The sequence below is a fragment of the Notolepis coatsorum genome (assembly GCF_963971535.1).
Source record: "Notolepis coatsorum genome assembly, chromosome: 1".
Taxonomy (NCBI): Eukaryota; Metazoa; Chordata; class Actinopteri; order Aulopiformes; family Paralepididae; genus Notolepis; species Notolepis coatsorum.
This window is the reverse complement of record NC_140165.1, coordinates 123,674,682-123,700,082: the sequence shown is the minus strand read 5'-3', so window position 1 is coordinate 123,700,082 and position 25,401 is coordinate 123,674,682. Positions and strand designations below refer to the sequence as shown.

The following is a 25,401-nucleotide window of genomic DNA, read 5'->3' as shown; positions in this document are numbered from 1 at the left end:
CATATTGACATCCCTGTAAAAATTTTCCTCCTCGACTGAGTGTAAAATCATTGAAAGTAATAAGGGACCGAGTACATCCCAGAACGCAGTATAGAGTTCCGGTGGAATGCCGTCCCAACCAGGAGCCTTGCCCCGCTGCATGTCAGCAATTGCTTCCCTGAGCTCATCTAGTGCGATAGGTTCAGCTAACCGTTTAGCGTCCTCCTCTGAGATTTGTGGTAGGTTAATTTGACTAAGATAGTCCTCCAGCTTGGTGTGATCAAAGACCACTTCTGACTCGTACAGGTTGGAATAAAACGAGCGAAAAGTATCGTTGATTTTGTTGGGGTTGGTGGTTATCTCCCCCTGTTGGTTCTTAATGGCAGGGATATCTGCAAATTGATCACTGGCCCGTATCTTCATAGCCAGTAGGTGACTAGGTCTAGAGCCATGAAAGTAGTAGTGTTGTCTTGTTCTGTGCATTTGAAATTCAGACTGTTGTCTTAAAATGGAGTTAATCTCCTTTTTCACCACTTTAATTTGGAGTTCCAGTCGGCTAGAGCAGGGGTTCCCAAAGTCGGGGTCGCAACCCACAGGAGGGTCGCGAGCCGCCGCGGGGGGGGGAGGGGGGGGGGTTGCAGCAGCGCAATAGTTCCATAACCTAGGTGGGGAACAACCAGGAGATCACTGCAACTCACACAAGTTGGAGAACTCTCTCTCTCTCTCTCTCTCTCTCTCTTGCTCTCACACACACACACACAAAAGGAGCCGCATGTGATTGGTGGAGGTGGGACCCTTACAAAAAACTGTTGTTGCTAATCATTGACACATGCTAGCCTGTAATAACCCCCCCCCCCCCCAGAAAAATCTACTTTGTATTTGATATATTGCAAATATATGCCATCACACACACTGGCATTTAAAGGGTTAGAATTATAAAATTAATATGTGGTGTTATGATCAGGGCTGAAGTTGAATAAAATATTGTATTATTTTCAATCTGACATTACAAAAAAACTGAAAATCCATCAAAATCAGTGTTGTTGCTAATCATACATATGCTAGCCTGTTTTTTAACAATAATTTGTGATGCCATCACAAACACTGGCATTTAAAGGGTACAAATAAAAAAATGCCTGCACCAGAATGCAGGAAATGAAGTCTTTGTAACAAGAAATGTCCTGGTGGGGGACCCCCAGACCCCCTGCTTAAAAAGTGGTCTGACTGGGGCTATTTTTGCACTATATTTCCTGGCCTGAATGATTTCCCCAGTCCGGCCCTGGTTAAAAGCCTCCAATGCTTATTAGTGTGTGTGCGTTTGAACGCCTGCATGTTTCAACCATAAATTTCCATTTATTAAAAATAAATAAAAAAATTAAAAAAATTACCTCCTATAATAGTGGGGGTCACGGCTCTCTGACCCCGTTGTTTTGGGTCGCGGCCTGAAATGTTTGGGAACCCCTGGGCTAGAGTATCTGTGCTGCATAGAAGACATCATTGTTTTATGAAGCTCTTCTAATTCTACTAACTTGGAGAGACGCCCCTTGCGGAGATTGGAAGCAAATAGAGTGGTATTACTCCTAATAAACCCCTTAACCGCATTCCACAAAGTTCTGGGGTCCTGTACCGATCCAGCATTAAACTGCAAGAATTCAATGAGCTTCTCCTTAAATTGTAGGTAAAATTCCTCGTTCTTCAGCAGCGGTGAGTTAAAGCGCCATCTAGGGGCACGAGACGTCATTTTGCTGAGCAAACTCTTAACACTTTCTCCGCCAATAACGTCATACAACGGGTTTCAAGTTCATGCGAATTCTGCCAGATCACGGCGTACGACGTTATTCTGATCATATTTCTTATTTTCGCCATGGTATTCATATTTCACTCACGGAGCCTTGTGGGATTCTGTGGGACTCGGCACAACTCTGCAACGCTTCAATACTGCCACCTGGTGGATGATCGGCGAGTTGCCAAACCGGAAGTGGACGGTTGGGTCTCGGTGCGTCTCCGAATTCCGTCCGGCCACTCGCTTATCGTTGCGGGACTCAAGACACACGTCCATGTGTAGCGATAGCTGCCATAACTCAATAATCGACATGATTTGGGCGTGTATTAGTATTATTCAAACCGGAAATGGATCGCCTCGATCCCCATCACATAATTGGGATCTGTTTGCTCCAGTATCATCGCCCAACGGTAAGAGGAGGCTGCCGTGAGTTTCAGCGTTTTTGTTTATTATTATCGATGCAAACTGCTCTGATCTATATATCACCCATACTACATAAATCATTTAACGACGATCACGGAATTATAAAACGACCCCCCCCCCCCCCCCGTTCACCCGCGCATGATCAGTCATAACTAAGGCTGTCAAATATATCGCGTTAATATCGCGTTAACTCCCGATTCTATTAATGCCACTAATTTTTTTAACTCAAGATTAACTAAAAAAAAAATAATAATAATAATTTACTAGACTTCACTCAGGTGTATTATTGATGCTCTCATTGATACTATGTTTGTTTCTGAAGTGTGTGTGTGTGTGTGTGTGTGAGATATAGAGAGAGAGGGGGGTGAGAGAGATGAGGAAGGGGCAAAAGAGAAAAAGATCTGGGAGAGTGTGTGTGTGAGGGAGAGAGGGGGGTGTGTGATTAATCAGCCCTTGTGTGTGTGAATGTAACAAGTTCCTTTTTTTTATCCACTTTTTCTCCCATTTTCTATATTTTTCTCCCATCCCAATTTCGTATCATCCAATTCAACCCTCCCCTGTCATGAACGCTGTTTCTTGCCTCCCACAAGCCGGCTGCAATGTGGACTAAGTCATACATAGCACAAGTCCCCTCCGGTACTTGAGGTAACAGCAGTCGCATCTTTTCACCTGCGCAGCTCGATCTCTCAGTGGCGAGGAGTAACGCGTGGGAGGCTCACGCTGCCCCCGACACTTCCTGATTCTACTGCGCAGGCGCACCAACCGACCTGTAGGAGACGCGGTCCACAACGCCCAATCCCACCCTTCAGTTTCCCTCCCCGTAATACGGCCAATGTGTATTACTGCGGACGACCAGCTAAACTGAAAACAATGTGGAGAGCTGGTGAATGTAACAAGTTCCTAACGTTTTCTTTCCCCTATTATTTCATGCACACTTTATTCATTGTTTTAAATTATTATTTTCTTTTAAGTTATTTTGTGCATCACTCTGTTTTGAATTTGATGCAAATTTGCAATGCATGAGGGTCATCCTTTTGTGTTAAATGGCTGCACAAAGAAAGCATTTGTTGACTCGCATGTTGATAAGAGTATTAAAACTTGGAACTTGAAAAAGATCTGTTTAAGGTAAAAAAGAAATTAAAAATAAAAATTCGATTAATTTGCGATTAATCGCGAGTTAACTATGGACAATCATGCGATTAATCGAGTTAAATATTTTAATCGTTTGACAGCACTAGTCATAACGTTTAGGACCATGTACAGTTGAAATTTTTAATATAGTGTATCGGCAACAAATGGCATATGATAATTTATATATGCATTTATGTCTATCTCACGTTCTAGGATTTACTGCAGAAAACGATAAAACATATTTATATTCTAGACGGTATTTTTGTATGAATGTGTGAATGAAAAAGTAAAACGTTCCTACATCCTGAACGATGGATAATCGATGTTGAATGGGCCATAGTAATGTCAATTTAGCAATACATTTTAAAAAGTTATAGCCCTGCAAAGAATGTAAACATCTCCATAGGCTTAGACTGGTGGCAGTGATCAAACATTGATGGATATAAGCGTGGCAGAGAAAGTGTTAAGGAGGATGTATTTGTGGTCCGACAGTGCAATGGGCTTCAAGTCGACGTCAAAGCTATCGAATAGCCTAGGGGAGGAGAAAACATAATCAATTCTGGAGAAAGTTTTATGTCTTGCGGAGAAAAAAAGAGTAGTCTCGCGCGGTTAGGTTGAGTAACCGACCACATATCAATAACCCTGGTGTCTTTAGACCAGCCACGTAGGGCCACGGTAGCTTGCTTCTGATCGTGGGTTTCAGCATCTCCGGATTTATCAATCAATGGATCTCACATGGCATTGAAATCAGCACCCACTATGAATGAGTACTCGGGTAGTTTCAGCATCTCTGTAGTGAGTGCAGTATAAAAGTGCGCGTCATACACATTAGGGGCATAAGCAGCTATAAGAGCAATTTTCCTGTTAGTGTATTCCATCTTCGCAATAGTAATTCGTCCTTCCGCATCAGACCACACGTCTAATAGTTTAATATTCAACTTCCGCTTAGCCACTATGGCTACTCCCCGGGACTTAGTGCTAAAAGAAGAGGAGCTTATATTATGATAAAATTTGTTTGCAAGTTTTGCACTGTCAGCCTTTAACACTTTGAATGCCCAGCAGGGGGCGCACATTTAGTGCTTGAATGCCCACATCCACTTCAATGTTAGCATTAATATCGCCTAATCTATGTTTTAAATTATGGCTACGTGTCTAATCTGCCCGTCGCATTATCAATGACCTATTTCCAGTCAAAATTGTCGAAGCAGATTGTTTTTTTATCGGTTCATTTCCGTTTCATAGCATTTAGAAAACCCCTAGTTTTCACGAAAAAAAAGAGGATTCCATGATAATCGCCCCGTACTGTAATATTCTAGAACGTTGTCATTTGTCGGCCTATTTATGAATCGTTTTCAAATAAACGCTAGATTATCGATAGTATATGTGTATGTGTGCACGCTAGTGCCGCGCGCTGAAAATCGATTCTCTCAATTCCTGATCGCTCTTAGAGTCAAACAGCCACATCACAAAAAAATAAAAAGCTTATATCTCTGTGAAAACGGGTCTGATTATCCTAATACTGGTAAAATAGATTCCTTACCTGAGATCAGATGGTATCCAAATGGATTATTCCAATTCCTGATCGCCATTCCGAAAATCAATCCTTTTATTGATCCACCATGTATACTGTAAAAACACATAATCCCCGCTGCTCTGAGGGTCCAGCATGAAGCTGATCGACCCCGGTTACATGAGTGAGAAGTAAAATGTGGAGTCCGGGTATTTTTTTCTCATGCCTTTTCATTGAGTCCAATCCAAAAGGGTGAATTACCATCTGGGAGACGATAGGGGGTGCTTTTTCACATCTGAGCGCCTGGGGTGGCTGATTTTCCAACGGTAGACTCGGTTGATGAAATATGAATTCAGATCGCTAATAAAAAAAAAAAACGGAAGGTTGGGCATCCAAAGTGTTAAAAGATGCGTTTCACTCAGCAAAGCCACATCAACCTCCTGTCTTTTCAACCATGTTAGTACACTTGTGCGTTTATGTTGGATATTAAGACCCCCTGAATTCCAGATCAATATGTTTAAATTTGCCATAGTCCAACCAGGTTGCAGTATGACTGAATGTGATTCCCCTGAAGTAGAGCACCACAACATATACACATCCCAACGCTAAGGTCCTGTTGGGCGAGAGCAGACGCATAGTAGAGCGAGCCAAAAGAAATAAAAAACGAAAATCCCCGTATCCCCCCCTCCCCCCCATCAAATATCTTGTCCGATGTCGATCAAACATCATTTGGCACTGTGACCGGGTCACAGCAACCAAAACCACATTACGTAACTTAACCATTCTAACCAGAATTGTATATTGTTTTTTTTTTTTTATTGGTCTTTTTCCCCCTCCATTTTCCTCCGATTTTCTCCCATCCCAATGTTAGTCGTATGCCAATTCCCAGTCCCTTCCTGGTCGCTGCGCTTTACCCCCCACAGTCAGATCATTTGGGAGAGTGGAGGCTACCACGTGCTTCCTCCGACACACGTCCAGCCAATCACCGCTTCTTTTCACCTGGCAGCGCGGATTCTCATTGAGAGGGCGTAGCGTGTGGGAGGACCACACTATCCCCCTCACGTCCAATCCGCGCTTAGCAGGCGCCCCGACCGAACTGTAGGAGTCGCTGTTTACAACGACCCGGACCCACCCCGCCAGCTTCTCCCACCCTCTGATACAGCCAATTGTATCAGTGCAGACGGCCAGCCAAGCTGGTGACAACCCCGGAGCTGTGAGCTGGATTCGAACAGGCGAACCAAGCTCACAGCTCCGGGGCTGGTGACGAACGCAATCTCCGCTCGACCACCTAACCGCCCTCAGAATTGTATATTGTAACGATTTAGGAATAGGGGAACCCCCCATCGCTCAACAGAGAGAATCAATCTATATCTATATAGAGCTCAGTGCATAGAACATTATGCAGACGATAAAGGCACGAGCTAAACTTGAGTAAAGTGAGGTACTCGTAACACATGTCGAAATAATATCACTGTGGCAATAAACCCCCGATCATTACCGTGCTGCTATCGTTGAGGTAATGCAGCGTCGGTGGCAGTCTTGTGTTCTGCTGTGATAAGAAAGAGTTAAAAGCACGCATTGTCCGCAGCGGTAGGATAGCCTTGATCTGCCACCCGCATACAGTTCGTTGCAAAGGGGGACACCCCCCTCGGTTGAACGGTTCATAAGCACATACAGTCTGTTTTAGTGAAAATTGTGATATTCATCCCACTCGGTTAGAGCCGAATAAAGATAACAAACATACGTAATAATCCTTGCGCCGGTCAATGCATAGTTCGAGTGTTAGATGATAAAAAAAAAGGCAACAGAGCCGTTAGCTTGGTTAGCTAGTATTCGAGCAGCCCACGTGTGGAGCCAGCTCCACTTCTTCAGGGCCACTTGCTTGGATAGCTAGCATGCTAGCAGGCCACGCGTGGAGCTAGCCTCAGGTACCTGCTCCGGCCTCTCACTCCCCGTCGCTCGGAGTCTGCTCCACTGTGGCCGGTCTGTTCCTCTCAGTCGGAATGACTGTATTGCTTTTCCGAATGAAGTCCTCCGCCTCGGATGGTGACTTGAATAGACGGTTGCACGACACCTCTCCCCGTCCCGTCTTTACTTTCAGCGTTGCTGGGAACAGTAGATATACCTCCACCGCCCTCTCCCGTGCTAGATCCATGGCGCCGGCAAATGCTCTGCGACGTCTCGCTGTGTAATCACTGAAGTCGGCGGCGAATCTCAGGGTACGGCCATTCACCACCGGAGGTTTCAGTCTGGCCTCTCTCAAAATATGCCGTCTTGTCTGGAATCTCAGGCAACTAAACACTTTACTTAACTAAACGTAACTAAACGCTTTACTTAACTAAACGTAACTAAACGCTTTACTTAAAGGAAAACTCCAACATTTTGGGAAATTAGCTTATTTAACATCTTCCCTGGAGTTAGACAAGAAGATGCATACCTTTTTCGTCTCTCTGCATGCATTGGGCTTAGGGAACGCCTGGACCGTTAGCCTAGCTTAGCTTCATCACTGGAAGTGGGTCAGACTTTTACCCTGAAGTCCCCTACAGTCACGAAATACACTCCAAATACAACTCCCAAACGTTCCTGTAAACATGTTATGACCTGTGTATTTACCACGTGGAGAAATAAAAAATAATTGAATTCGACATTTACGTTTTCTAAGCAAATATACCTAACCACTCCTCTTGGGGCGCAGTGATTTCACGCAACGCAGTGCTACTTTCTAACGTGAGGCCAGTGTTTGTTTACATTTTCATTTCATTCAAAGGATCCGAACCGATTGAAGTTTATGGATACCATGACTGTATAACGTTTAGCTGCCATTCCAATGCTCAAAGTGTGTACACTCGACGTATCCAACAAAACACTGTAAATAAAACAAAAATTTAATAAAGACTAATGGTTTAACGTATGTTTAAAAGAACGTTCCTTGGGGAGGTCAAACGAAACACGACCTCACTCCATGTCGCCTAGACCACGCCCCCATAAATGCGAAATTCTAATATAATGTGACAGCCCTAGTATGTGTATATATATTAGGGGTGTAACGGTACACAAAAAACCGCTGTACGGTACGTACCTCGGTTTTGAAGTCACGGTTCGGTACGGGTTTTCGGTACAGTTGGGCGTTAGGTACACAGCTGTACGGTACACACTGAAACGGTTCGGTTCGGTACGGATACACGTACCTTTACACCCCTAATATATATATATATACAATGGGGAGAACAAGTATTTGATACACTGCCGATTTTGCAGGTTTTCCCAATTACAAAGCATGTAGAGGTTAACACTTTGATCGCCATGGGTTAAATTCATAATTTACCATCCCTCGCCATCTCTATTTGTCTATGGAGAAGTTCCCCTTCTTTGCAGGGCTATAACTTTTTAAATTCTATTGCTAAATTGCCATTATTATGGCCCATTCAATGTCCTATATGTATTGGTCAGGGTGTAGCAACGTTAAACTTTTTCATTAACATATTCATACTAAAATATGGTCTAGTATAAGTGTGTTTTTATCGTTTTCTGCAGCTTTCTTCAGAACGTGATTTATAGCCCTAAATGCATTATATTGATGATCAAATTCAGTTTGGTAGGAATCTGTGCGAGATAAAAAATGTCAACTGGATGTGCTTCTAGGAGTTACTACATATCATCTGATGATGACCGGATGGGCGGGGGATCGTTTATAATTCCGTGGGCAGCGTTAGATGATTCATCCACAGTGGGTCATATGTTCATCATAGCAGTTTATATGGAACACGTTAGAATATAACGCTGAATCTTACCGTGGCTTCCGCGCGCCGCTGGCAGATGAGCGTGGAACAGAATTTTTTTCTATTATGGGATGGAGAAATGCCAGATCCATTTCCAGGTTGTATAATAGTATATACGTCCAAATCATGTTGTTTTTTTCGAGTTATTTGCACCGATCGATGTCCACTGTATCAAGACGGAGTCTCTCTAACGATAGCCCTAGTGAAAGGAGAGAGCGCGCCAGAGAGAGAGAGAGAGAGGGGAAGAGATTACCCCCCGAACATAATCACTATGCAAGGTCGAGGGATGGCTATTGTTGTGGGCGTGCGTGTGTAAGCCGTTGCATCATCTTATCTTGTAGTGAGGGAGGGGCCACAGATGGTTTATGTGGGGGGGGGTGTGACACTGGTGGAATTGCTTTGCCATCTGGTGAGCTGGGTATCTGACCTCTTGCCACATTTTACCTCATTTGAACTTAATCAAAAAGGTTTGATTAAACGACTTGAGATGATTCCTCCTAGAAATGTGTAAAGTTTCCACATGCAATTGTGCAGATCTATGGGGGAGCAGCCCTACTCATTACCCCATGAGTCGGTACGTTCATGGACCCCCCCCATGAATAAGCAGGCAGTTTAACCTCTTAACTGGCGCCCAGAAAAGTGGCCATTTTAAAACTTTTTTTTATATCCACTTTTTCTCCTTATATTCTATTTTGTCTCCCATCCCAATTTCACCTCGCCAATTCTCCCCTCCCCTGTCTTGAATGTTGCTAGACTATGCCTCCCACAGGTCGGTTGTAGTGATGATAGAAGCCTTGCATCACGTGTCCCCTCCGGCACACGAGGAGGCAGCCTGTCGCATCTTTTCACCAGACAGCGCGGACTCTCAGTGGCGAGGAGTAACGCGTGGGAGGCTCACGCTGCCCCCGATACTTCCTGTTTCTGCTGTACAAGCGTCACCCAACCGACCTGTAGGAGTCGCTGTCCACAACGTCCAATCCCCACCCATCGACTTTCCACCCGCTACCTCTGCCAATTGAGATAGTATGACGACTCGCAGGCAACGCTGACTCGGGGAGTCGAGACCGGAGTCTCTTGCGTTGGTGACGAGCGCAATCTCCGCTGCCACCCAGTCGCCTGCCATTTTTAAACTTGAACTTGAGGACTGCATACTTTTTTTGAAAAGCGTATCTTTATACTTTATACTTATAGCACATGCATAAATGATAAGCCTGGTCTCTTTTAATTTTTTTTAAGATTTATTTTTTAGTTTATTTATTGTTTATCGCTTTTTCCTGGTCAGACGTGACCGCCAGATGCAGTGAGGGTGAAACGGGAGACAGAGCAGGGGAAGACATTCGGCAAATAACGGCGGGTCCGGGAATCGAACTCGGGTCGGCCGATCCGCAGCGTGGTACATGGTGTGCTACTGGAGCGCCCAGCCTGGTCTCTTTTGATGGATAACATTCTGAAGGTTCTGATACAATAAAGAGAGTGTAGTAGTTGGTATGAGCTGGAAAACACCCTGGGTCCATAGTAGGGCTGTCCCCGACTAAGGATTTGGATAGTCGACTATGATTGGCCAGAATTTGCCGCTAGTCGACTATTAGTCGACAAAAAAATAAAAATAAAAAAAGTATATATATATATTCCATTTGGGCTGTGGGGGTGCTTAATGTCTGAAGGAGTCGACGGAAGGCTTCTTGTCCTCTGTGAAAGCATGCAATTGGTCCACTGATGGATACATCTTGATATTTGTCTAGTCTAGTGTGTTCATTAGACGAGTGAAATCCTCTTTCAGTGCCTCTGTACCTGTTTTCGTAGGCAGTTAGCCTCTGCTATGCGTGCCATTAGCGTTAGCCACGCTTCTAGGCCTCTTTTCTTTTGGAAAGAATGATACAAATGTTTTACATTTATTTTTTTATTTATTCGACTAAGAGGTTGGCAGTCGACTACGGCTCCTTTCGACCGATTAGTCGACTAATCGACTAATAGGGGTCAGCCCTAGTCCATAGCCTGAAGTCTTATGTAGTACATGTCCAGATTTCATATAAATCCGTTCAGAATGATGATTATGTGTGATTTAGGTAAACTGTGGAGAGAAAAAAAGCTCTCCAGTAAACCATTTCCTCATTGACTTCAATTCATTCTGCGTTTTTTTATCTTCCTGTTTTCGCTCGTGACTTTTCACCTAGATCCCTGATTCGCAGATGCCCACGTGGGGTATCATTGGAAAGCCACACTCATTGGCTACAACCCTGTCCAATAATATTCGAGATCGCCAAAAAATGTACGGAGCCCCGGGAGTCGGGGGTGGTAATAATTTTTTTTTAAATAGCTCTGCCGTGTACTTTGGCGCACGCCTCACATATCGGCATGTAACTCGAGAACCGCTGAACGGATTTTGTCACCTGAAAGGGCAATCGCAACAAATAGGGCTTTAATTCTCTTTATATATTGTATTTAAAAAATGTAGACCCGAGCCGCTAGAGGTTGGCAAAGTGGCGTGTCGCGCCGGTCGGCACATCGTCCTCAAGATGTCCCGGGGCCGGCTTGGTGCCAGTTAAGAGGTTAACCCGTTCACTACCACACTACAGATGGTTAACCTTAAAGGTAAGGATGTCCCGATTCGATCACGTGATCGGGATTTTCCGAAGATCGGGATCGGCAAAAAAAAATATCTGCAATCTTTTTTTCTTTTTTTTTTTTTTATTCAACAAACATGACTGTAACTGAGGGGTACAATTCCCTGACTGTATTGAGAGTATGGTATCATTAAACCACTACTGAGTTATGTACTTTAATTACTGGCCATACAGTACACAGGTATATGTGATGAACACACACAATAACACGGCTTAACGAAGAAAGTCCTGTTTGGAATATTTATTAGAAGAGCAGCAATATCAGATTACAGTATTGAGAATTAGAGTCGCGCTTGCATGGCGAAGAATGTGCATGAATAGGTCAAGAGCGTAAGTCCATGAGCATATTACGATGGAGATAATTAATACCACCTGTAGCATAAGAATTATATAAGGCACACTCGTAGTCGGCTGGAGATACTAAGGGGGTTCCCTCCGGTTGTAAGCCAGCAGGGGAGAGGAATGTTCGAATGCAAAAGTCTGGATCAACGAGGAATCAATAAGCTCCAGCTACGGGAGGCGGTACATATACTCCCCTCGATCGGCAGACAAAAGCAGCAGCTATAATCCAAGTATGCGTGACAGCATGGATGAAAGCCAGCCAGCCTCTTCCTAGAGACGGGCTCGAGTGATGCTCCTCACGGGTAGATCCCACACAGCAGCGGGTAGACGGTTCTCTGCTCCAGCAGCCACAGTACCAAAAGCAATATATCCAGCCGGAAAAGGCTCTGCATTTGCCGGTGTAGATTCTCCTGTGCACGGTACTTCACATTAACTAGGTCGAACTTGACGTTATTTCACTAAGCTCTGACACTTTTACTATCCTATTCGCACGCGGTTCTAAGTGCTCTATTTAGGGGCAAAACGGGCCCACTTCACGGCACGTTGTATCGTGGTGAAGGCTTCAACTTGTTGGGGTAACTAACTGCTGTATCCACCTGCGACGTATTTATACGTAAGGTGAATAATCTAGTGCCAACCTCAGTTCTGTCTCGTATTACTGCGCAAACCTGGGCATGTTGAGACATGTCTTAGCGGTGGCTTTGAACTAGACATTGGGGGTATGGCCGTTGGCGCCTAGGGGGTCGCTGTCCAATAGGAGAACGAATATTATGGTCTGGCCTGTACCTAGGTAAAGGGATATTCCGTGTATATGTACAAAGAATATACAAGGGATATCAAACGATATACAAATATTATACATGGGATCTCAAGCAATAAATATATATATTCGGTTTAATCTGACCCTTTGTAACAATGACCATGTTCACGTCTTAAACTCATACTGAGGCCTTAGTTTTGGTTTTAAATTGCATATCATCATTCATTTATTTATTGTCACAGAGCAGAAGAATTTTGCCAAAACATCCAGCTGCAGAACGGCAGACCATCCACACTTTCAGACCCAAATTATTATTTTTTTTTTATTTTTTTTTAAATCCCAATTTCTCACATTACATTCACCCTGAATGTTGACGTTATCCAGGTGAAAAGTTAACTTCATAAATCATTTGATGTATACCGTAATTCCTCTAATAGTAACCCCGGCTTGTATTTGTTTCAACTGTAGCGGGTACCAGGCTTGTATTAGGAGGAGGCCTGTATAAGAGGGAGGCCAAATTTTCAAACTGATCATAATGAATAAATCAACATTTTGTGTCAGTTTGAACCCAGTAAAATGTACTGGGTTCATTTATTGAAACCAAGTACTGTATGAAATAGTAAACAGTGCAATTACAGGTGGTCACTGGTCATTTCAACGTTTTCAAAGTGAAATCAAGTAACTAGCTCAGTATGCAGCTCAGTATATTAGTAACCCGGCTTGTATTAGGAGGTCGGCTTATAATTGCTTAGCTCAAGAGCGCACCCGGCCATTAATAGAGACCCGGCTTGTATTTGAGACCCGGTTACTATTAGAGGAATTACGGTAATTAAATCAAAGGAAATGCATTTGGGTCTGAGTGTGGCTGGTCTGCCGTTCTGCAGCTGGATACTATTGGTTTGTTTTGGCAAAATTCTTCTGCTCTGTGACAATAAATAAATTAATGATGATATGCAATTTAAAACCAAAACTAAGGCCTCAGTATGAGTTTAAGACGTGAACATGGTCATGTTTGTTGAATAAAAAATAAAAATAATAATTTAATCTTTTTTTTTTATTGGATCGGGAAATATCGGTATCGGTAGATACTCAAAATCACATGATCAGGATTGGATCGGGAGCAAAAAAACGTGATCGGGACATCCCTACTTAAAGGGTTAACCTTCTGTAGTGCGGTTGTGAAAGTGTTATTAACCCTTTGTCATGTGGCAGTGGAAGGGTTTAACCTTCTGTATTGTCACAGTGAAAGGGTAAACCCTTTGGTAGTGAAAGGGTTAACAAGTCTCCCCCCCCCCCCCCCCCCCCCCCCCCCCCCAGACGCTGGGTGCTCCAGCAGATCCTGCGCGAGTGCTCCCCTCCGGCCGGGGACAGGAAGGAGGGCCGGGCGGTGGAGCTGGACCCCCGGGCCGAGCGGAGCCCCAGGCTGGGTGAGCGGCTGGCTCGCACGCTGCGGCAGGAGATGAAGGTGTGCTCCGACGCCGCCGGGCGCTACCCCAGCAACTACAACGCCTGGTCCCACCGCACCTGGGTGCTGCAGCAGCTGGCCCCCGGCAATGCCCAGGTAGGGGGGGGGAGTAACTACCCAGGTAGCCCTTTCACTGCCACACTGCAGAAGGTTAACCTTTCACTACCACACTGCAGAGGGTTAACCTTTCACTACCACACTACAGAAGGTTAACCTTTCACTACCACACTACAGAAGGTTAACCTTTCACTACCACACTACAGAAGGTTAACCCTTTCACTACCACACTACAGAAGGTTAACCTTTCACTGCCACACTGCAGAAGATTAACCCTTTCACTGCCACACTGCAGACTGTTAACACTCTCACTACCACACTACAGAAGGTTCACCTTTCACTACCACACTACAGAAGGTTAACCTTTCACTACCACACTACAGAAGGTTAACCCTTTCACTACCACACTACAGAAGGTTAACCTTTCACTACCACACTACAGAAGGTTAACCCTTCACTACCACACTACAGAAGGTTCACCTTTCACTACCACACTACAGAAGGTTAACCTTTCACTACCACACTACAGAAGGTTAACCCTTTCACTACCACACTACAGAAGGTTAACCCTTTCACTACCACACTACAGAAGGTTAACCTTTCACTACCACACTACAGAAGGTTAACCCTTCACTACCACACTACAGCAGGTTAACCCTTTCACTACCACACTACAGACGGTTAACCTTTCACTACCACACTGCAGAAGGTTACCCTTTCACTGCCACACTGCAGAAGGTTAACCCTTTCACTACCACACTACAGAAGGTTAACCTTTCACTACCACACTACATAAGGTTAACCTTTCACTACCACACTACAGAAGGTTAACCTTTCACTACCACACTACAGACGGTTAACCTTTCACTACCACACTACAGAAGGTTAACCTTTCACTGCCACACTACAGAAGGTTAACCTTTCACTACCACACTACAGAAGGTTAACCTTTCACTACCACACTACAGAAGGTTAACCCTTTCACTACCACACTACAGAAGGTTAACCCTTTCACTACCACACTACAGAAGGTTAACCTTTCACTACCACAGTACAGAAGGTTAACCCTTTCACTGCCACACTGCAGAAGGTTAACCTTTCACTACCACACTACAGAAGGTTAACCTTTCACTAACACACTACAGAAGGTTAACCTTTCACTACCACACTACAGAAGGTTAACCCTTTCACTGCCACACTGCAGAAGGTTAACCTTTCACTACCACACTACAGAAGGTTAACCCTTTCACTACCACACTACAGGTTAACCTTTCACTACCACACTACAGAAGGTTAACCTTTCACTACCACACTACAGAAGGTTAACCCTTTCACTACCACACTGCAGAAGGTTAACCTTTCACTACCACACTACAGAAGGTTAACCCTTTCACTACCACACTACAGAAGGTTAACCTTTCACTACCACACTACAGAAGGTTAACCTTTCACTACCACACTACAGAAGGTTAACCTTTCACTGCCACACTGCAGAATGTTAACCTTTCACTACCACACTACAGAAGGTTAACCCTTTCACTACCACACTACAGAAGGTTAACCTTTCACTGCCACACTGCAGAAGGTTAACCTTTCACTGCCACACTGCAGACGGTTAACCCTTTCACTACCACACTACAGAAGGTTAACCTTTTCACTACCACACTACAGACGTGTTAACCGTCTGTAGTGTGGTAGTGAAATGGTGTAGTGTGGTAGTGAAAGGGTTAACCTTCTGTAGTGTGGTAGTGAAAGGGTAGTGAAAGGGTTAACCTTCTGTAGTGTGGTTGTGAAAGGGTTAACCCTTCGTTGTGTGTTGCAATGAAAGGGTTAACCTTCTGTATTGTCACAGTGAAAGGGTTAACCATTTGGTAGTGTGGTAGTGAAACGGTTAAAGGAGCACAGCGCTCTAAATATTTAGTTTAGAGAGATTCAAACTAGAGTTGCTCCTGATCTACACGGTACAAGAAAAGCGTTCTTGCTGCTACCGTGCTGTTAAAGAGACGGATCCTCAACCTGCACCTGAATATAAAGTTTATATTATAAACCTAGTTTGGGTGCAAGAGCTCACGCAAATATGTGATGGCCTTGTGAAGTCAGAACCCCATTCGTGGTCTATGGAGGAGAGAGTGGTGTGTGTTCATTCTGAATGAACCTGTCCTGGGGCAAGATTGAAAAATGTAAGAAAATATGTCAATTAGGGGTGTAACAAGGCCTCGTTCCTAAGATCTAATCGAATCGTGGTCAAATTAATATTGAATCGTAGCCTGAATAATTGTAATCGAATCGAATCGTTGTGGGGTCAAATATTTACACCCCTATTATTGACCTTTTATTACATGGCGTTTTCACATTCGCCGAAATGCTTGCTTGTGATTGGTCAATAGCGCGCGTCAGAGGTCCGATATTACACAATAATGACCGCTGTGGGACAATAATGACCGCTGTGCGCAGCTGTTCGCAATCAAGCCCACTGACATCAGTGCAATCAGACACTGCCGGTGTTCTGCTGCCGGGGAAGCTGCCGGCGATGACAGGGGGCGGAGCGACGAGCGGAGCCAGAACCAGTGTTGCGAGTCGATGTAAAATGAATTAGGTATATTGTTAGTAAGTTAGCCATGTAATAAGCGGGATAATGTATAGCTATACTCGATCATTGTCGCAAAATAATTGACCTTCACTGACGTTTAAAACACCTCGCCGAGGCGGCTCGGTATTTTAAACTCTGTCGGTCAATTATTTTGCGACAATGACCTCGTAGCTATACATTATCCCTTACATAGTCCATTCATGCTGAGTGAATCAGTTCCCCCAGCCTCATTTGTGTATTCAAAATGTTTGGGGGAATTAACTGATAGAAAATGTATGAAGATGATGATAAATGATTTATGAAAATGAAGAGATTTCATGATGCATTGAATCGTTGCCTGAAGAATCGTAATCGAATCGTTGTGGCGTCAAATATTTACACCCCTAGTGTTCACACATTCTGAATGAACCGTCCTGTGGCATAAAAAAAAATATATCCCATTGACGATCCCCATTTTAGTTCAATCAAATAATTGGAATGAGGTGAAAAGACTTAAAATGTTATGTTATTAGATCAAACAGATGATGTATATATAATATCTTTTATTGCAGATGTTGATAACGTTTTCCATTGGGCACTTAATGGAACACTGTGATTAGTATTGTGATATTACAACACTGACTAGTATTGTGATATTACAACACCGTGACTAGTATTGTGATATTACAACACCGTGACTAGTAGGGCTGCAACTAATGACTATTTTGGTAGTCTACTAATCTGTCGATTATTTTTTCGATTAGTCGACTAATCGAAAAACTATTATATTAAAAAAAAATATATATATATTTTTTTATATAAACTACCTATCTTTGTGAAAGTGGCTTCTCAGCTCTGGTCCAGCTGAAGACAGAGCAGAGGAACAGATTGGACATTGAGCATGACCTCAGAGTTGCTTTGAGACTCTTGTCGGGACCAAACAACATCCCCAGTTATCCCATTAGTTCCCCCAAACTTACTGTCGGTCTGTTATGTTAAGCTGAGAAGTCTTCAGCTGGCTGGACCAGAGCTGAGAAGCCACTTTCACAAAGATAGGTAGTGAAAAAAAAAAATTATAATAATATATATATATTTTTAATGACTAATCGACGCAACAATTTCTCGTCGACGATTTTTCATAATCGGCGTCGTCGATTATGTCGACTAATCGTTGCAGCCCTAGTGACTAGTATTGTGATATTACAACACCGTGACTAGTATTGTGATATTACACAAGTGCTCTGCCCTGGAGGTACTGGCGACTAAGATGTCATCTAAGTAGACAAACAAAAAAGGCAGGTCCCGTAACACAGTCCATCAAGTGCTGGAATGTCTGTGCTGCGTTTTTAAGCCCAGATGGCATGCGCAAGAACTCAAACAAACCAAAGGGAGTAATCACCGCCGTCTTAGGGATGTCCGCTGGGTGGACCGGCACCTGGTGGTATCCTCGAACTAAATCTATTTTTGAAAATATGAGTTTCTGGGCCAGGTGGGTGGAAAAATCCTGAATATGTGGAACCGGGTATCAGTCCGGTGTAGTTACCTCGTTAAGGCGGCGGTAATCGCCACACAGGCGCCACCCTCCGGCAGCCTTGGGGACAATGTGAAGGGGTGAGGCCCATGGGCTGTCAGAACGACGGATAATATCCAGGTTCTCCATGTTGGAAAACTCTGCCTTGGCGCAGAGTGGTGACGCAGGCAGCACGCTTCTCTGTGCCCCTGTGTCGCACATGAAACACCTGCCTGAGATGGTGTCCCGAATAAACAGTAGCCTGCCGGCCCCACCAACGCTCATGGCCACTGTTGAGCGCCGGCCCGGGCGTTTCCCGGCCCCTTGTAAGTAAAAGGTGGGACGGCATGGTTAGCCCTGGCTCCATACTTTGTGTGAAAGAAACACCAGCCAGTGTCTCTCCCTCTCTGGCGATGGGCTGCCACCGCAGCAGCGACGGTATCATCCCCATGGTGAGAGGCAGAGGGTTGGTCCTGGTAGAACACAGTAGAACAGTGTTGTTGGCTGGCCAAAAATAACTTATCCGCCTCCGTGGCTAACATACGGCAGTCATTTATTGTTGTGTTGGCCAAGGCAGCCCTTACCTGAGCCGGTAACTGGCGTAAGAACAGCTGTCTGAAGAGAAAGTGGTTGGGCTCATGCTCTCCCATCAATGCCAGCATCCTATCCATAAGCTCGGACGGTTTACTGTCGCCCAGACCTTGCAATGAAAACAGCCGGTTAGCTCGTTCCACCTCAGATAGTTCAAAACACTTCAACAAGTGTGCCTTCAGCGTGCCATATTTGTCGTGCGCCGGAGGGTTTGTGAGTAGACTCACCACTCTGGCTGCCGTGTTAGTCCCCAGCACAGCGACAACGTGATAGTACTTGGTATCATCCTCCGTTATTTTCTTTATTGCAAACTGTGCCTCCGCCTGCACAAACCATGCTGTAGCTTGCGTTTCCCAGAACTCTGGCAATTTCAGCGCGACTGCTGCTTCCATAAACTTCAGCTTCCATTGTTCAATCGTTCTTGAAAGCGTCCAAAAACGTCGGGTTCACCAATGTAGGAAGTGGGAAATCACGACCAGAGAGAGTTGAGTTTCTTTGACCACACATTAGTGTGCGTCATTTATTAGCATAGCGTGTATACCACAACAAACCAAGCAAAGAGTTACTATGGCCGCTCTAGCTACCCACAATGCCCTGTGTCCTTAAAGTGACAGCGTAGGTGGATTATGTCCAGTCCATGTAAGTGTCCATGTAAGTGCCCACTACAGAATATAGATATAGCTCTGCAAACATCGTGACATTGTTGCATCAAGCTGAAATTGATGTCAGATAGTCCTTACCTTTGATCGGGGTTATTCCAAAAAGAATATTCCAATTGTCTGATCGCGATTTCCAGTATTTGTGTCCATCTGGTCCCGGACATAATTTGGCACAATCTATGGATCGAGTGTGCCAGATGCGTTTCGAAGTGGTCGGATGAAGCGATTTACTCTGCTCTGTCTAAATTTAGCGCCCGGAGGGATTTAAGTGTAACACAGGGTGAAATATAAGGTTTCAAAGGGTGGGCGACACTGATTTGATTTGATTTGATTTTTATTTAGTACATACAATTTATACAATAGTATAAAAACAAGGGGTACAAGGATAACATGTGAAAGTCTGTCGACTTGTTTCCAACATGGTCCCAAGAAAAATACAATAAATCACAAAGAAAGAGTTAAGATAAAATAGATACAACAAGTAGATAAAATAGACAACACAATTTTCTAAGAGCCTCATTACAGCATGTCATGTTCCTGTTCTTCAAGAGTGGTGGCCAAGCACCCTCTGCAACCTATTGTTGCAGATGTCGCTTCACACCCCTCTTGAAGACAGCAATAGTGGGGGAGTTTTGGATGGCCCTGGGCAGAGAGTTCCACAGCCGGCAGGCTGTAGACAGAAAGCCATTCTGTGAATAGGAACCCTTTCTAGGCTCATAAACTGAGAGCTGTCCAGACCGTAACTGTCGTCCGTGGACCTGGCCACGCAGGACAATACGAGAGCATAAATATCTGGGGGCAGATCCATTTAACATTTTATACATATGTCCCAGTTTCAGAAAGGAGACCCTCTGCTCCACAGGGAGCCATCCCACCTCATTGAAGTGACATGGCTCAATATGGGTTCGAGGTGGCAGATTTAGGACCAATCGTATGGTCTTATTTTGGCTGGTTTGTAGCCCGTGTTTACTTTCCACTGTAACACCACTATACCAGTACGTACTTGCATAGTCATATTGGCTAAGGATCATGCAGTTGGCAAGCAGTTTCATAGTTTCCAGTGATAAGAACCTCTTTTCTGTGCAAAAATTTCACCCTTGTTAACTTTTTTGATCACCTTCAGGGCCATTGTTTTCCCTGAGAGTGTTTGGTCGAGGTCTGCACCTAGGTATTTAACACAGTCTCTAGACTCGACACTGAAGCCATTACAGCTGATCTCAAGTCGGGAACATTCCGTTAATTTATGTTTTGAGCTGAATAGAATTGACTCAGTTTTTCCAAGGTGAATCGATAATCTGTTGTCAACTAACCATTTGTGAAGGCTTTCCAGCTCCCTACTGAGACCGGCTTGTATTTCTGCTGTGTCGTCTCCAGACACCAGAAGTGCTGAGTCGTCAGCATACAGTAGGAGTCTGCAGGATACTGCAGACACCATGTCATTAACATCTGATGGTCAACAGTATCAAACGCTTTCTGCAGGTCAATCAGAACCATGCCAGTTCGTTTGCCACAGTCCATCTGGGTTCGAATATGGTCAGTGAGATCAATCAGGCAAGCATCCGTAGAATACCCAGGGCGAAAGCCAGACTGGAATTGATAAAGGATATCTGTCTGTTTAAGAAAATCTGATATTTGATTAAATATGACCTTCTCAAGAACTTTGGAGATGACGCTGAGAATAGAAACTGGACGATAGTTTCCCTTGTTTGTCCTATCTCCTTTTTTGTGTAGTGGAACCACTCTGGCACATTTTAAGTCATCGGGTACGATACCCTGTTTCAGTGATAGGTTGATGTAGGGCTGGGCGATAAAACGATAACGATAAATATCGCGATAAATTATTTCCTCGAAATAAACATGAAACGTGGTCGCAAAGTTTCGATATATCGATTTTCCAAGTTTGGCTCCGTTCAGCCTCGGCTCAGCTCACTCACTAACAACCAACGTTACGTGATGACGTCCTTACGCACCACAGCTCAGGACTCAATGCTGCTAGGATACTTAGCCTGCACGTCGCTGTTTTTATATATTTACGTGCCGAGTATGTGTGTGGCGAGAATTCTGATGCCACGGTTATAGTAGTGTGTGATATACGGTGGACGTCGTTGCAATGTATTGTGGCGGAACAGAGTATTTTAGGGATATTTACTAGTACATTGTCATGGAATACATCGCTTGTAAACGAAGCTGGCTAGGTTAACTAGCTTGCGCGTCGCTGTTTTTATATATTTACGTGCCGAGTATGTGTGTGGCGAGAATTCTGATGCCACGGTTATAGTAGTGTGTGATATACGGTGGACGTCGTTGCAATGTATTGTGGTGGAACAGAGTATTTTAGGGATATTTACTAGTACATTGTCATGGAATACATCGCTTGTAAACGAAGCTGGCTAGGTTAACTAGCTTGCACTGCGCTGTTTTTATATATTTACGTGCCGAGTATGTGTGTGGCGAGAATTCTGATGCCACGGTTATAGTAGTGTGTGATATACGGTGGACGTCGTTGCAATGTATTGTGGCGGAACAGAGTGTTTTAGGGATATTTACTAGTACATTGTCATGGGATACACAGTACTGCTCGCTCTGGCTAACGTGCGCGGACTGATGACGACATCAACTCGAGACATTCACGCAGAAAAATAAGTCTATTAATAGCCCGTCCATCGGCGCCGGGCATAAAAAGTTAATTAAACTTGACAGACATTATATCGACGATAATTATCGATATCGAGTTATATGAAAATAATTTTATAATTTTATCGCGATAACGTTTTTGGTCATATCGCCCAGCCCTAGGTTGATGATATGTGTTAGAGGTTCACTAATCTGGTTTGCTCCGTCTTTGATAAACCTCACTGGTAAGCCATCTATTCCAGTAGCTTTATCCTTGCCTAGGGTATTGATCGTTTTTTCTACCAGGGCCATGTCCACTGGTTGTAATTTGAAGGAATCCTGTGCAACCTTATCTGAATAATAATTAAATACATGACTACTACCAAACTGTCCAGTGGGTTCGGGTAGCTTCTTCACAAGTGTTGATGCCACTGTAGTGAAAAAATCATTGAATTTTTGGGCCACCCTTGCACTGTCGAAGCAAATTTCATTATCAATATCCAACCCAATCTTTGAAGAAGCTGAACAATTGTTTCTAATGGGAGCCCCCAGATTTTTTAGAGTTTGCCAAAGTTCTTTGGGGGAGTTTTTCACTTCTTGGAATTTTGTTTTGTAGTATTCTATTTTGGCCTTTTTTACCAGGCTGGTTACTCTATTTCGCATGTGTCGATACTCATCGAATAGAGCGCTATCGCCGCATTTTCTAAATGTTGCCAGAGTTTTGTCTTAACCGAATTTGTTCTAAGATGTCTGAATCCATCCAGGGTTTGGAACGTTGTTTGACTCTGACAAGCCTGATGTGGCATACTTTGTCTAAAACCGATAGAAATATTTCTTTAAAAATTATCCAAGCTTCCTGAGCTTTGTCGCACTCTGTAACCTGACTCCAGTCTTCAGACTGCAATAGTTGTTGGACATTTTCCAGGTTGTACTTTTTCATTGACCTGATCCTAACCGTGATCCTAACCGTGCTGTGTTTGCCTATCTGGCTGTGACGGATCTTTCTTGTGCAGTATGTGACAAAATGGTCACTGATTCCTAAAGGTAGCACCCCAGATTGGCATATTTTTTCTTTGTCAGATGACAAGATCAGGTCAATGATGGATCTGCTAGTCTTAGTAATTCTGGTAAAATCATCAATCAATTGTGTAAAATCAAAAACTGAGCAAAAATTCATAAAATATGCAAGTAGACCATTGTTTAAATGACTAGTTGGATGGACATTACAGTTAAAATCACCAGTGACAATAACCTCTTGATCTAGAAAATGGTCTGCATTTGCACAGGACTTCTCGAGAAGATGAAAAAAATTTGAGCATTTCGGGGGTCGATAGCAACAACCGACCAGAATAGGTTGTGATTTTGGTAGCAGTATATCGATCCAGACTGTTTCTAAGTCATCTCTATGTAAATTATGCCTGGGGTTGAATGCAATATCGGCACGTATGTAGAGGCAGACCCCACCTCCTTCCCTATTTCGGTCATTCCTAGTCACAACAAATCCAGGTATTTCAATTTCATTGTCCGGTACACTATCATCAAGCCAACTTTCAGTTATTGCAATCACAGATGCCTTTGTTTTCATTGCTAGTATTTGCACTTCAGGTAGTTTTGGTATCAGGCTGCGTGCATTCGGATGAATGATATGCAAACCCTTTTTGTTAAAGTGTTCAAAAGGATCATTTTGGGTTGTTGAGGATGGTGAGACCTGGCCTGGACTTGTAGGTCTATTGGAGGCTGAACAGTCCTCTGTGAACAGATTATCATTAAAAAATGAATCACTGAACATGGGTAGTGTACACAGATTGCAAAACCACTTAAGATCTGATTTAGCTAAGTGGTTGTATTCTTTCACAGACATATTGATACATTTTGGGTGATACCAGTTATTGCAGTCATCACAGCATATACCTCTTTGTTTTGTTTGGATGTGCTTGTAACATGACCCACAAGTATCAATTGAAGGACCAGGGTTTGTTTGGATATCCCAACTTAAAACTAGGATCACAAACAGGCATTGCTGAACTGGATCAATGGAGTATTTGCTTAGTTTAACTTTTCGACCTGTAGGAAAGCATCTAGTATGTATACTGTCAAGGTATAACAGAGTAAGCATTCTGCTGGTTACAATGGGCTGATAGTTTAACTGATAGTTTAGCACAGATGATTCAGTTTGCCATGTTTTGTCCTCCAGTTGGCTTGGATTACTGTGGTTTTCTGGAGTAAATGACATTCTACCTAATAGGACTAGAATCACAGTGATCAAACGCCTAGGGCCTAGTACAGCCATTTTGGTAGTGAGAGTACACTTTTCTAGCGGCAAATATGCAAAGAGGTCCCTTGTAGCAGGCAAACACTATTTACAAATTACCAACAAAGATTAAGGAAAAGTAGAGTGTATAGCCTGGAGCTGGCCTGGTGGTGGTAACTGGTAGCCTGGGGCTGGCCTGGTGGCTGGTAGCTGGTAGGCTGGGGCTCGCCTGGTGGTAGCTGGCTGCTCCTCGGCCTGGCCTGGTGGTGACTGGCTGCTGCAGGGCCTGGCCTGGTGGTAGCTGGCTGCTCCTGGGCCTGGCCTGGTGGTGACTGGCTGCTGCAGGGCCTGGCCTGGTGGTAGCTGGCTGCTCCTGGGCCTGGCCTGGTGGTGACTGGCTGCTGTTGGAGCCTGGGCCTGGCCTGGTGGTAGCTGGCTGCTCCTGGGCCTGGCCTGGTGGTGACTGGCTGCTGTTGGAGCCTGGGCCTGGCCTGGTGGTGACTGGCTGCTGCAGGGCCTGGCCTGGTGGTAGCTGGCTGCTCCTCGGCCTGGCCTGGTGGTGACTGGCTGCTGCAGGGCCTGGCCTGGTGGTAGCTGGCTGCTGTTGGAGCCTGGGCCTGGCCTGGTGGTGACTGGCTGCTGTTGGAGCCTGGGCCTGGCCTGGTGATGACTGGCTGCTGCAGGGCCTGGCCTGGTGGTAGCTGGCTGCTCCTCGGCCTGGCCTGGTGGTGACTGGCTGCTGCAGGGCCTGGCCTGGTGGTAGCTGGCTGCTCCTCGGCCTGGCCTGGTGGTGACTGGCTGCTGCAGGGCCTGGCCTGGTGGTAGCTGGCTGCTCCTCGGCCTGGCCTGGTGGTGACTGGCTGCTGCAGGGCCTGGCCTGGTGGTAGCTGGCTGCTCCTAGGCCTGGCCTGGTGGTGACTGGCTGCTGTTGGAGCCTGGGCCTGGCCTGGTGGTAGCTGGCTGCTCCTGGGCCTGGCCTGGTGGTGGCTGGCTGCTGCTAGAGCCTGGGCCTGGCCTGGTGGTGACTGGCTGCCATCTAGCAGGATGCGGCCGGTATTGCACTTTGGCGATCTCAAAATCCTTTCCTATGGCAACACAGAGGTCAGTGGATGAATAATGAATAAACATATCGAATAAAAGAAAAAAACTACCAAAACCCGAGATATCTCTGGTCTGGCGCCCAACGCATGGCGAGTTAACCCGGGATATCTCGGGTCTGGCGCCGAATGTGTTAAGAGCTTTCAGATGACAGTGTCCTGGTGAAACTGTCTTAACTCATTCAGCGCCAACCACGTAATAATACGTGTTTGCTCGCCAGCGGTTGAGCGCCAATCACGTAATATTACGTTTTTAGA

General features: G+C 44.7%; 1 protein-coding gene across 1 annotated transcript in view; it reads left to right on the top strand.

The window, feature by feature from the left end:
• The window catches only part of ptar1 (protein prenyltransferase alpha subunit repeat containing 1), a 70,241-nt gene that overhangs the window by 33,919 nt on the left and 10,921 nt on the right, over positions 1-25,401 (top strand). Inside the window, exon 5 of the mRNA XM_084314024.1 lies at positions 13,649-13,892. Coding sequence (XP_084170150.1) covers positions 13,649-13,892 — 244 coding nt within the window. The remainder of the gene's footprint in view (positions 1-13,648; positions 13,893-25,401) is intronic.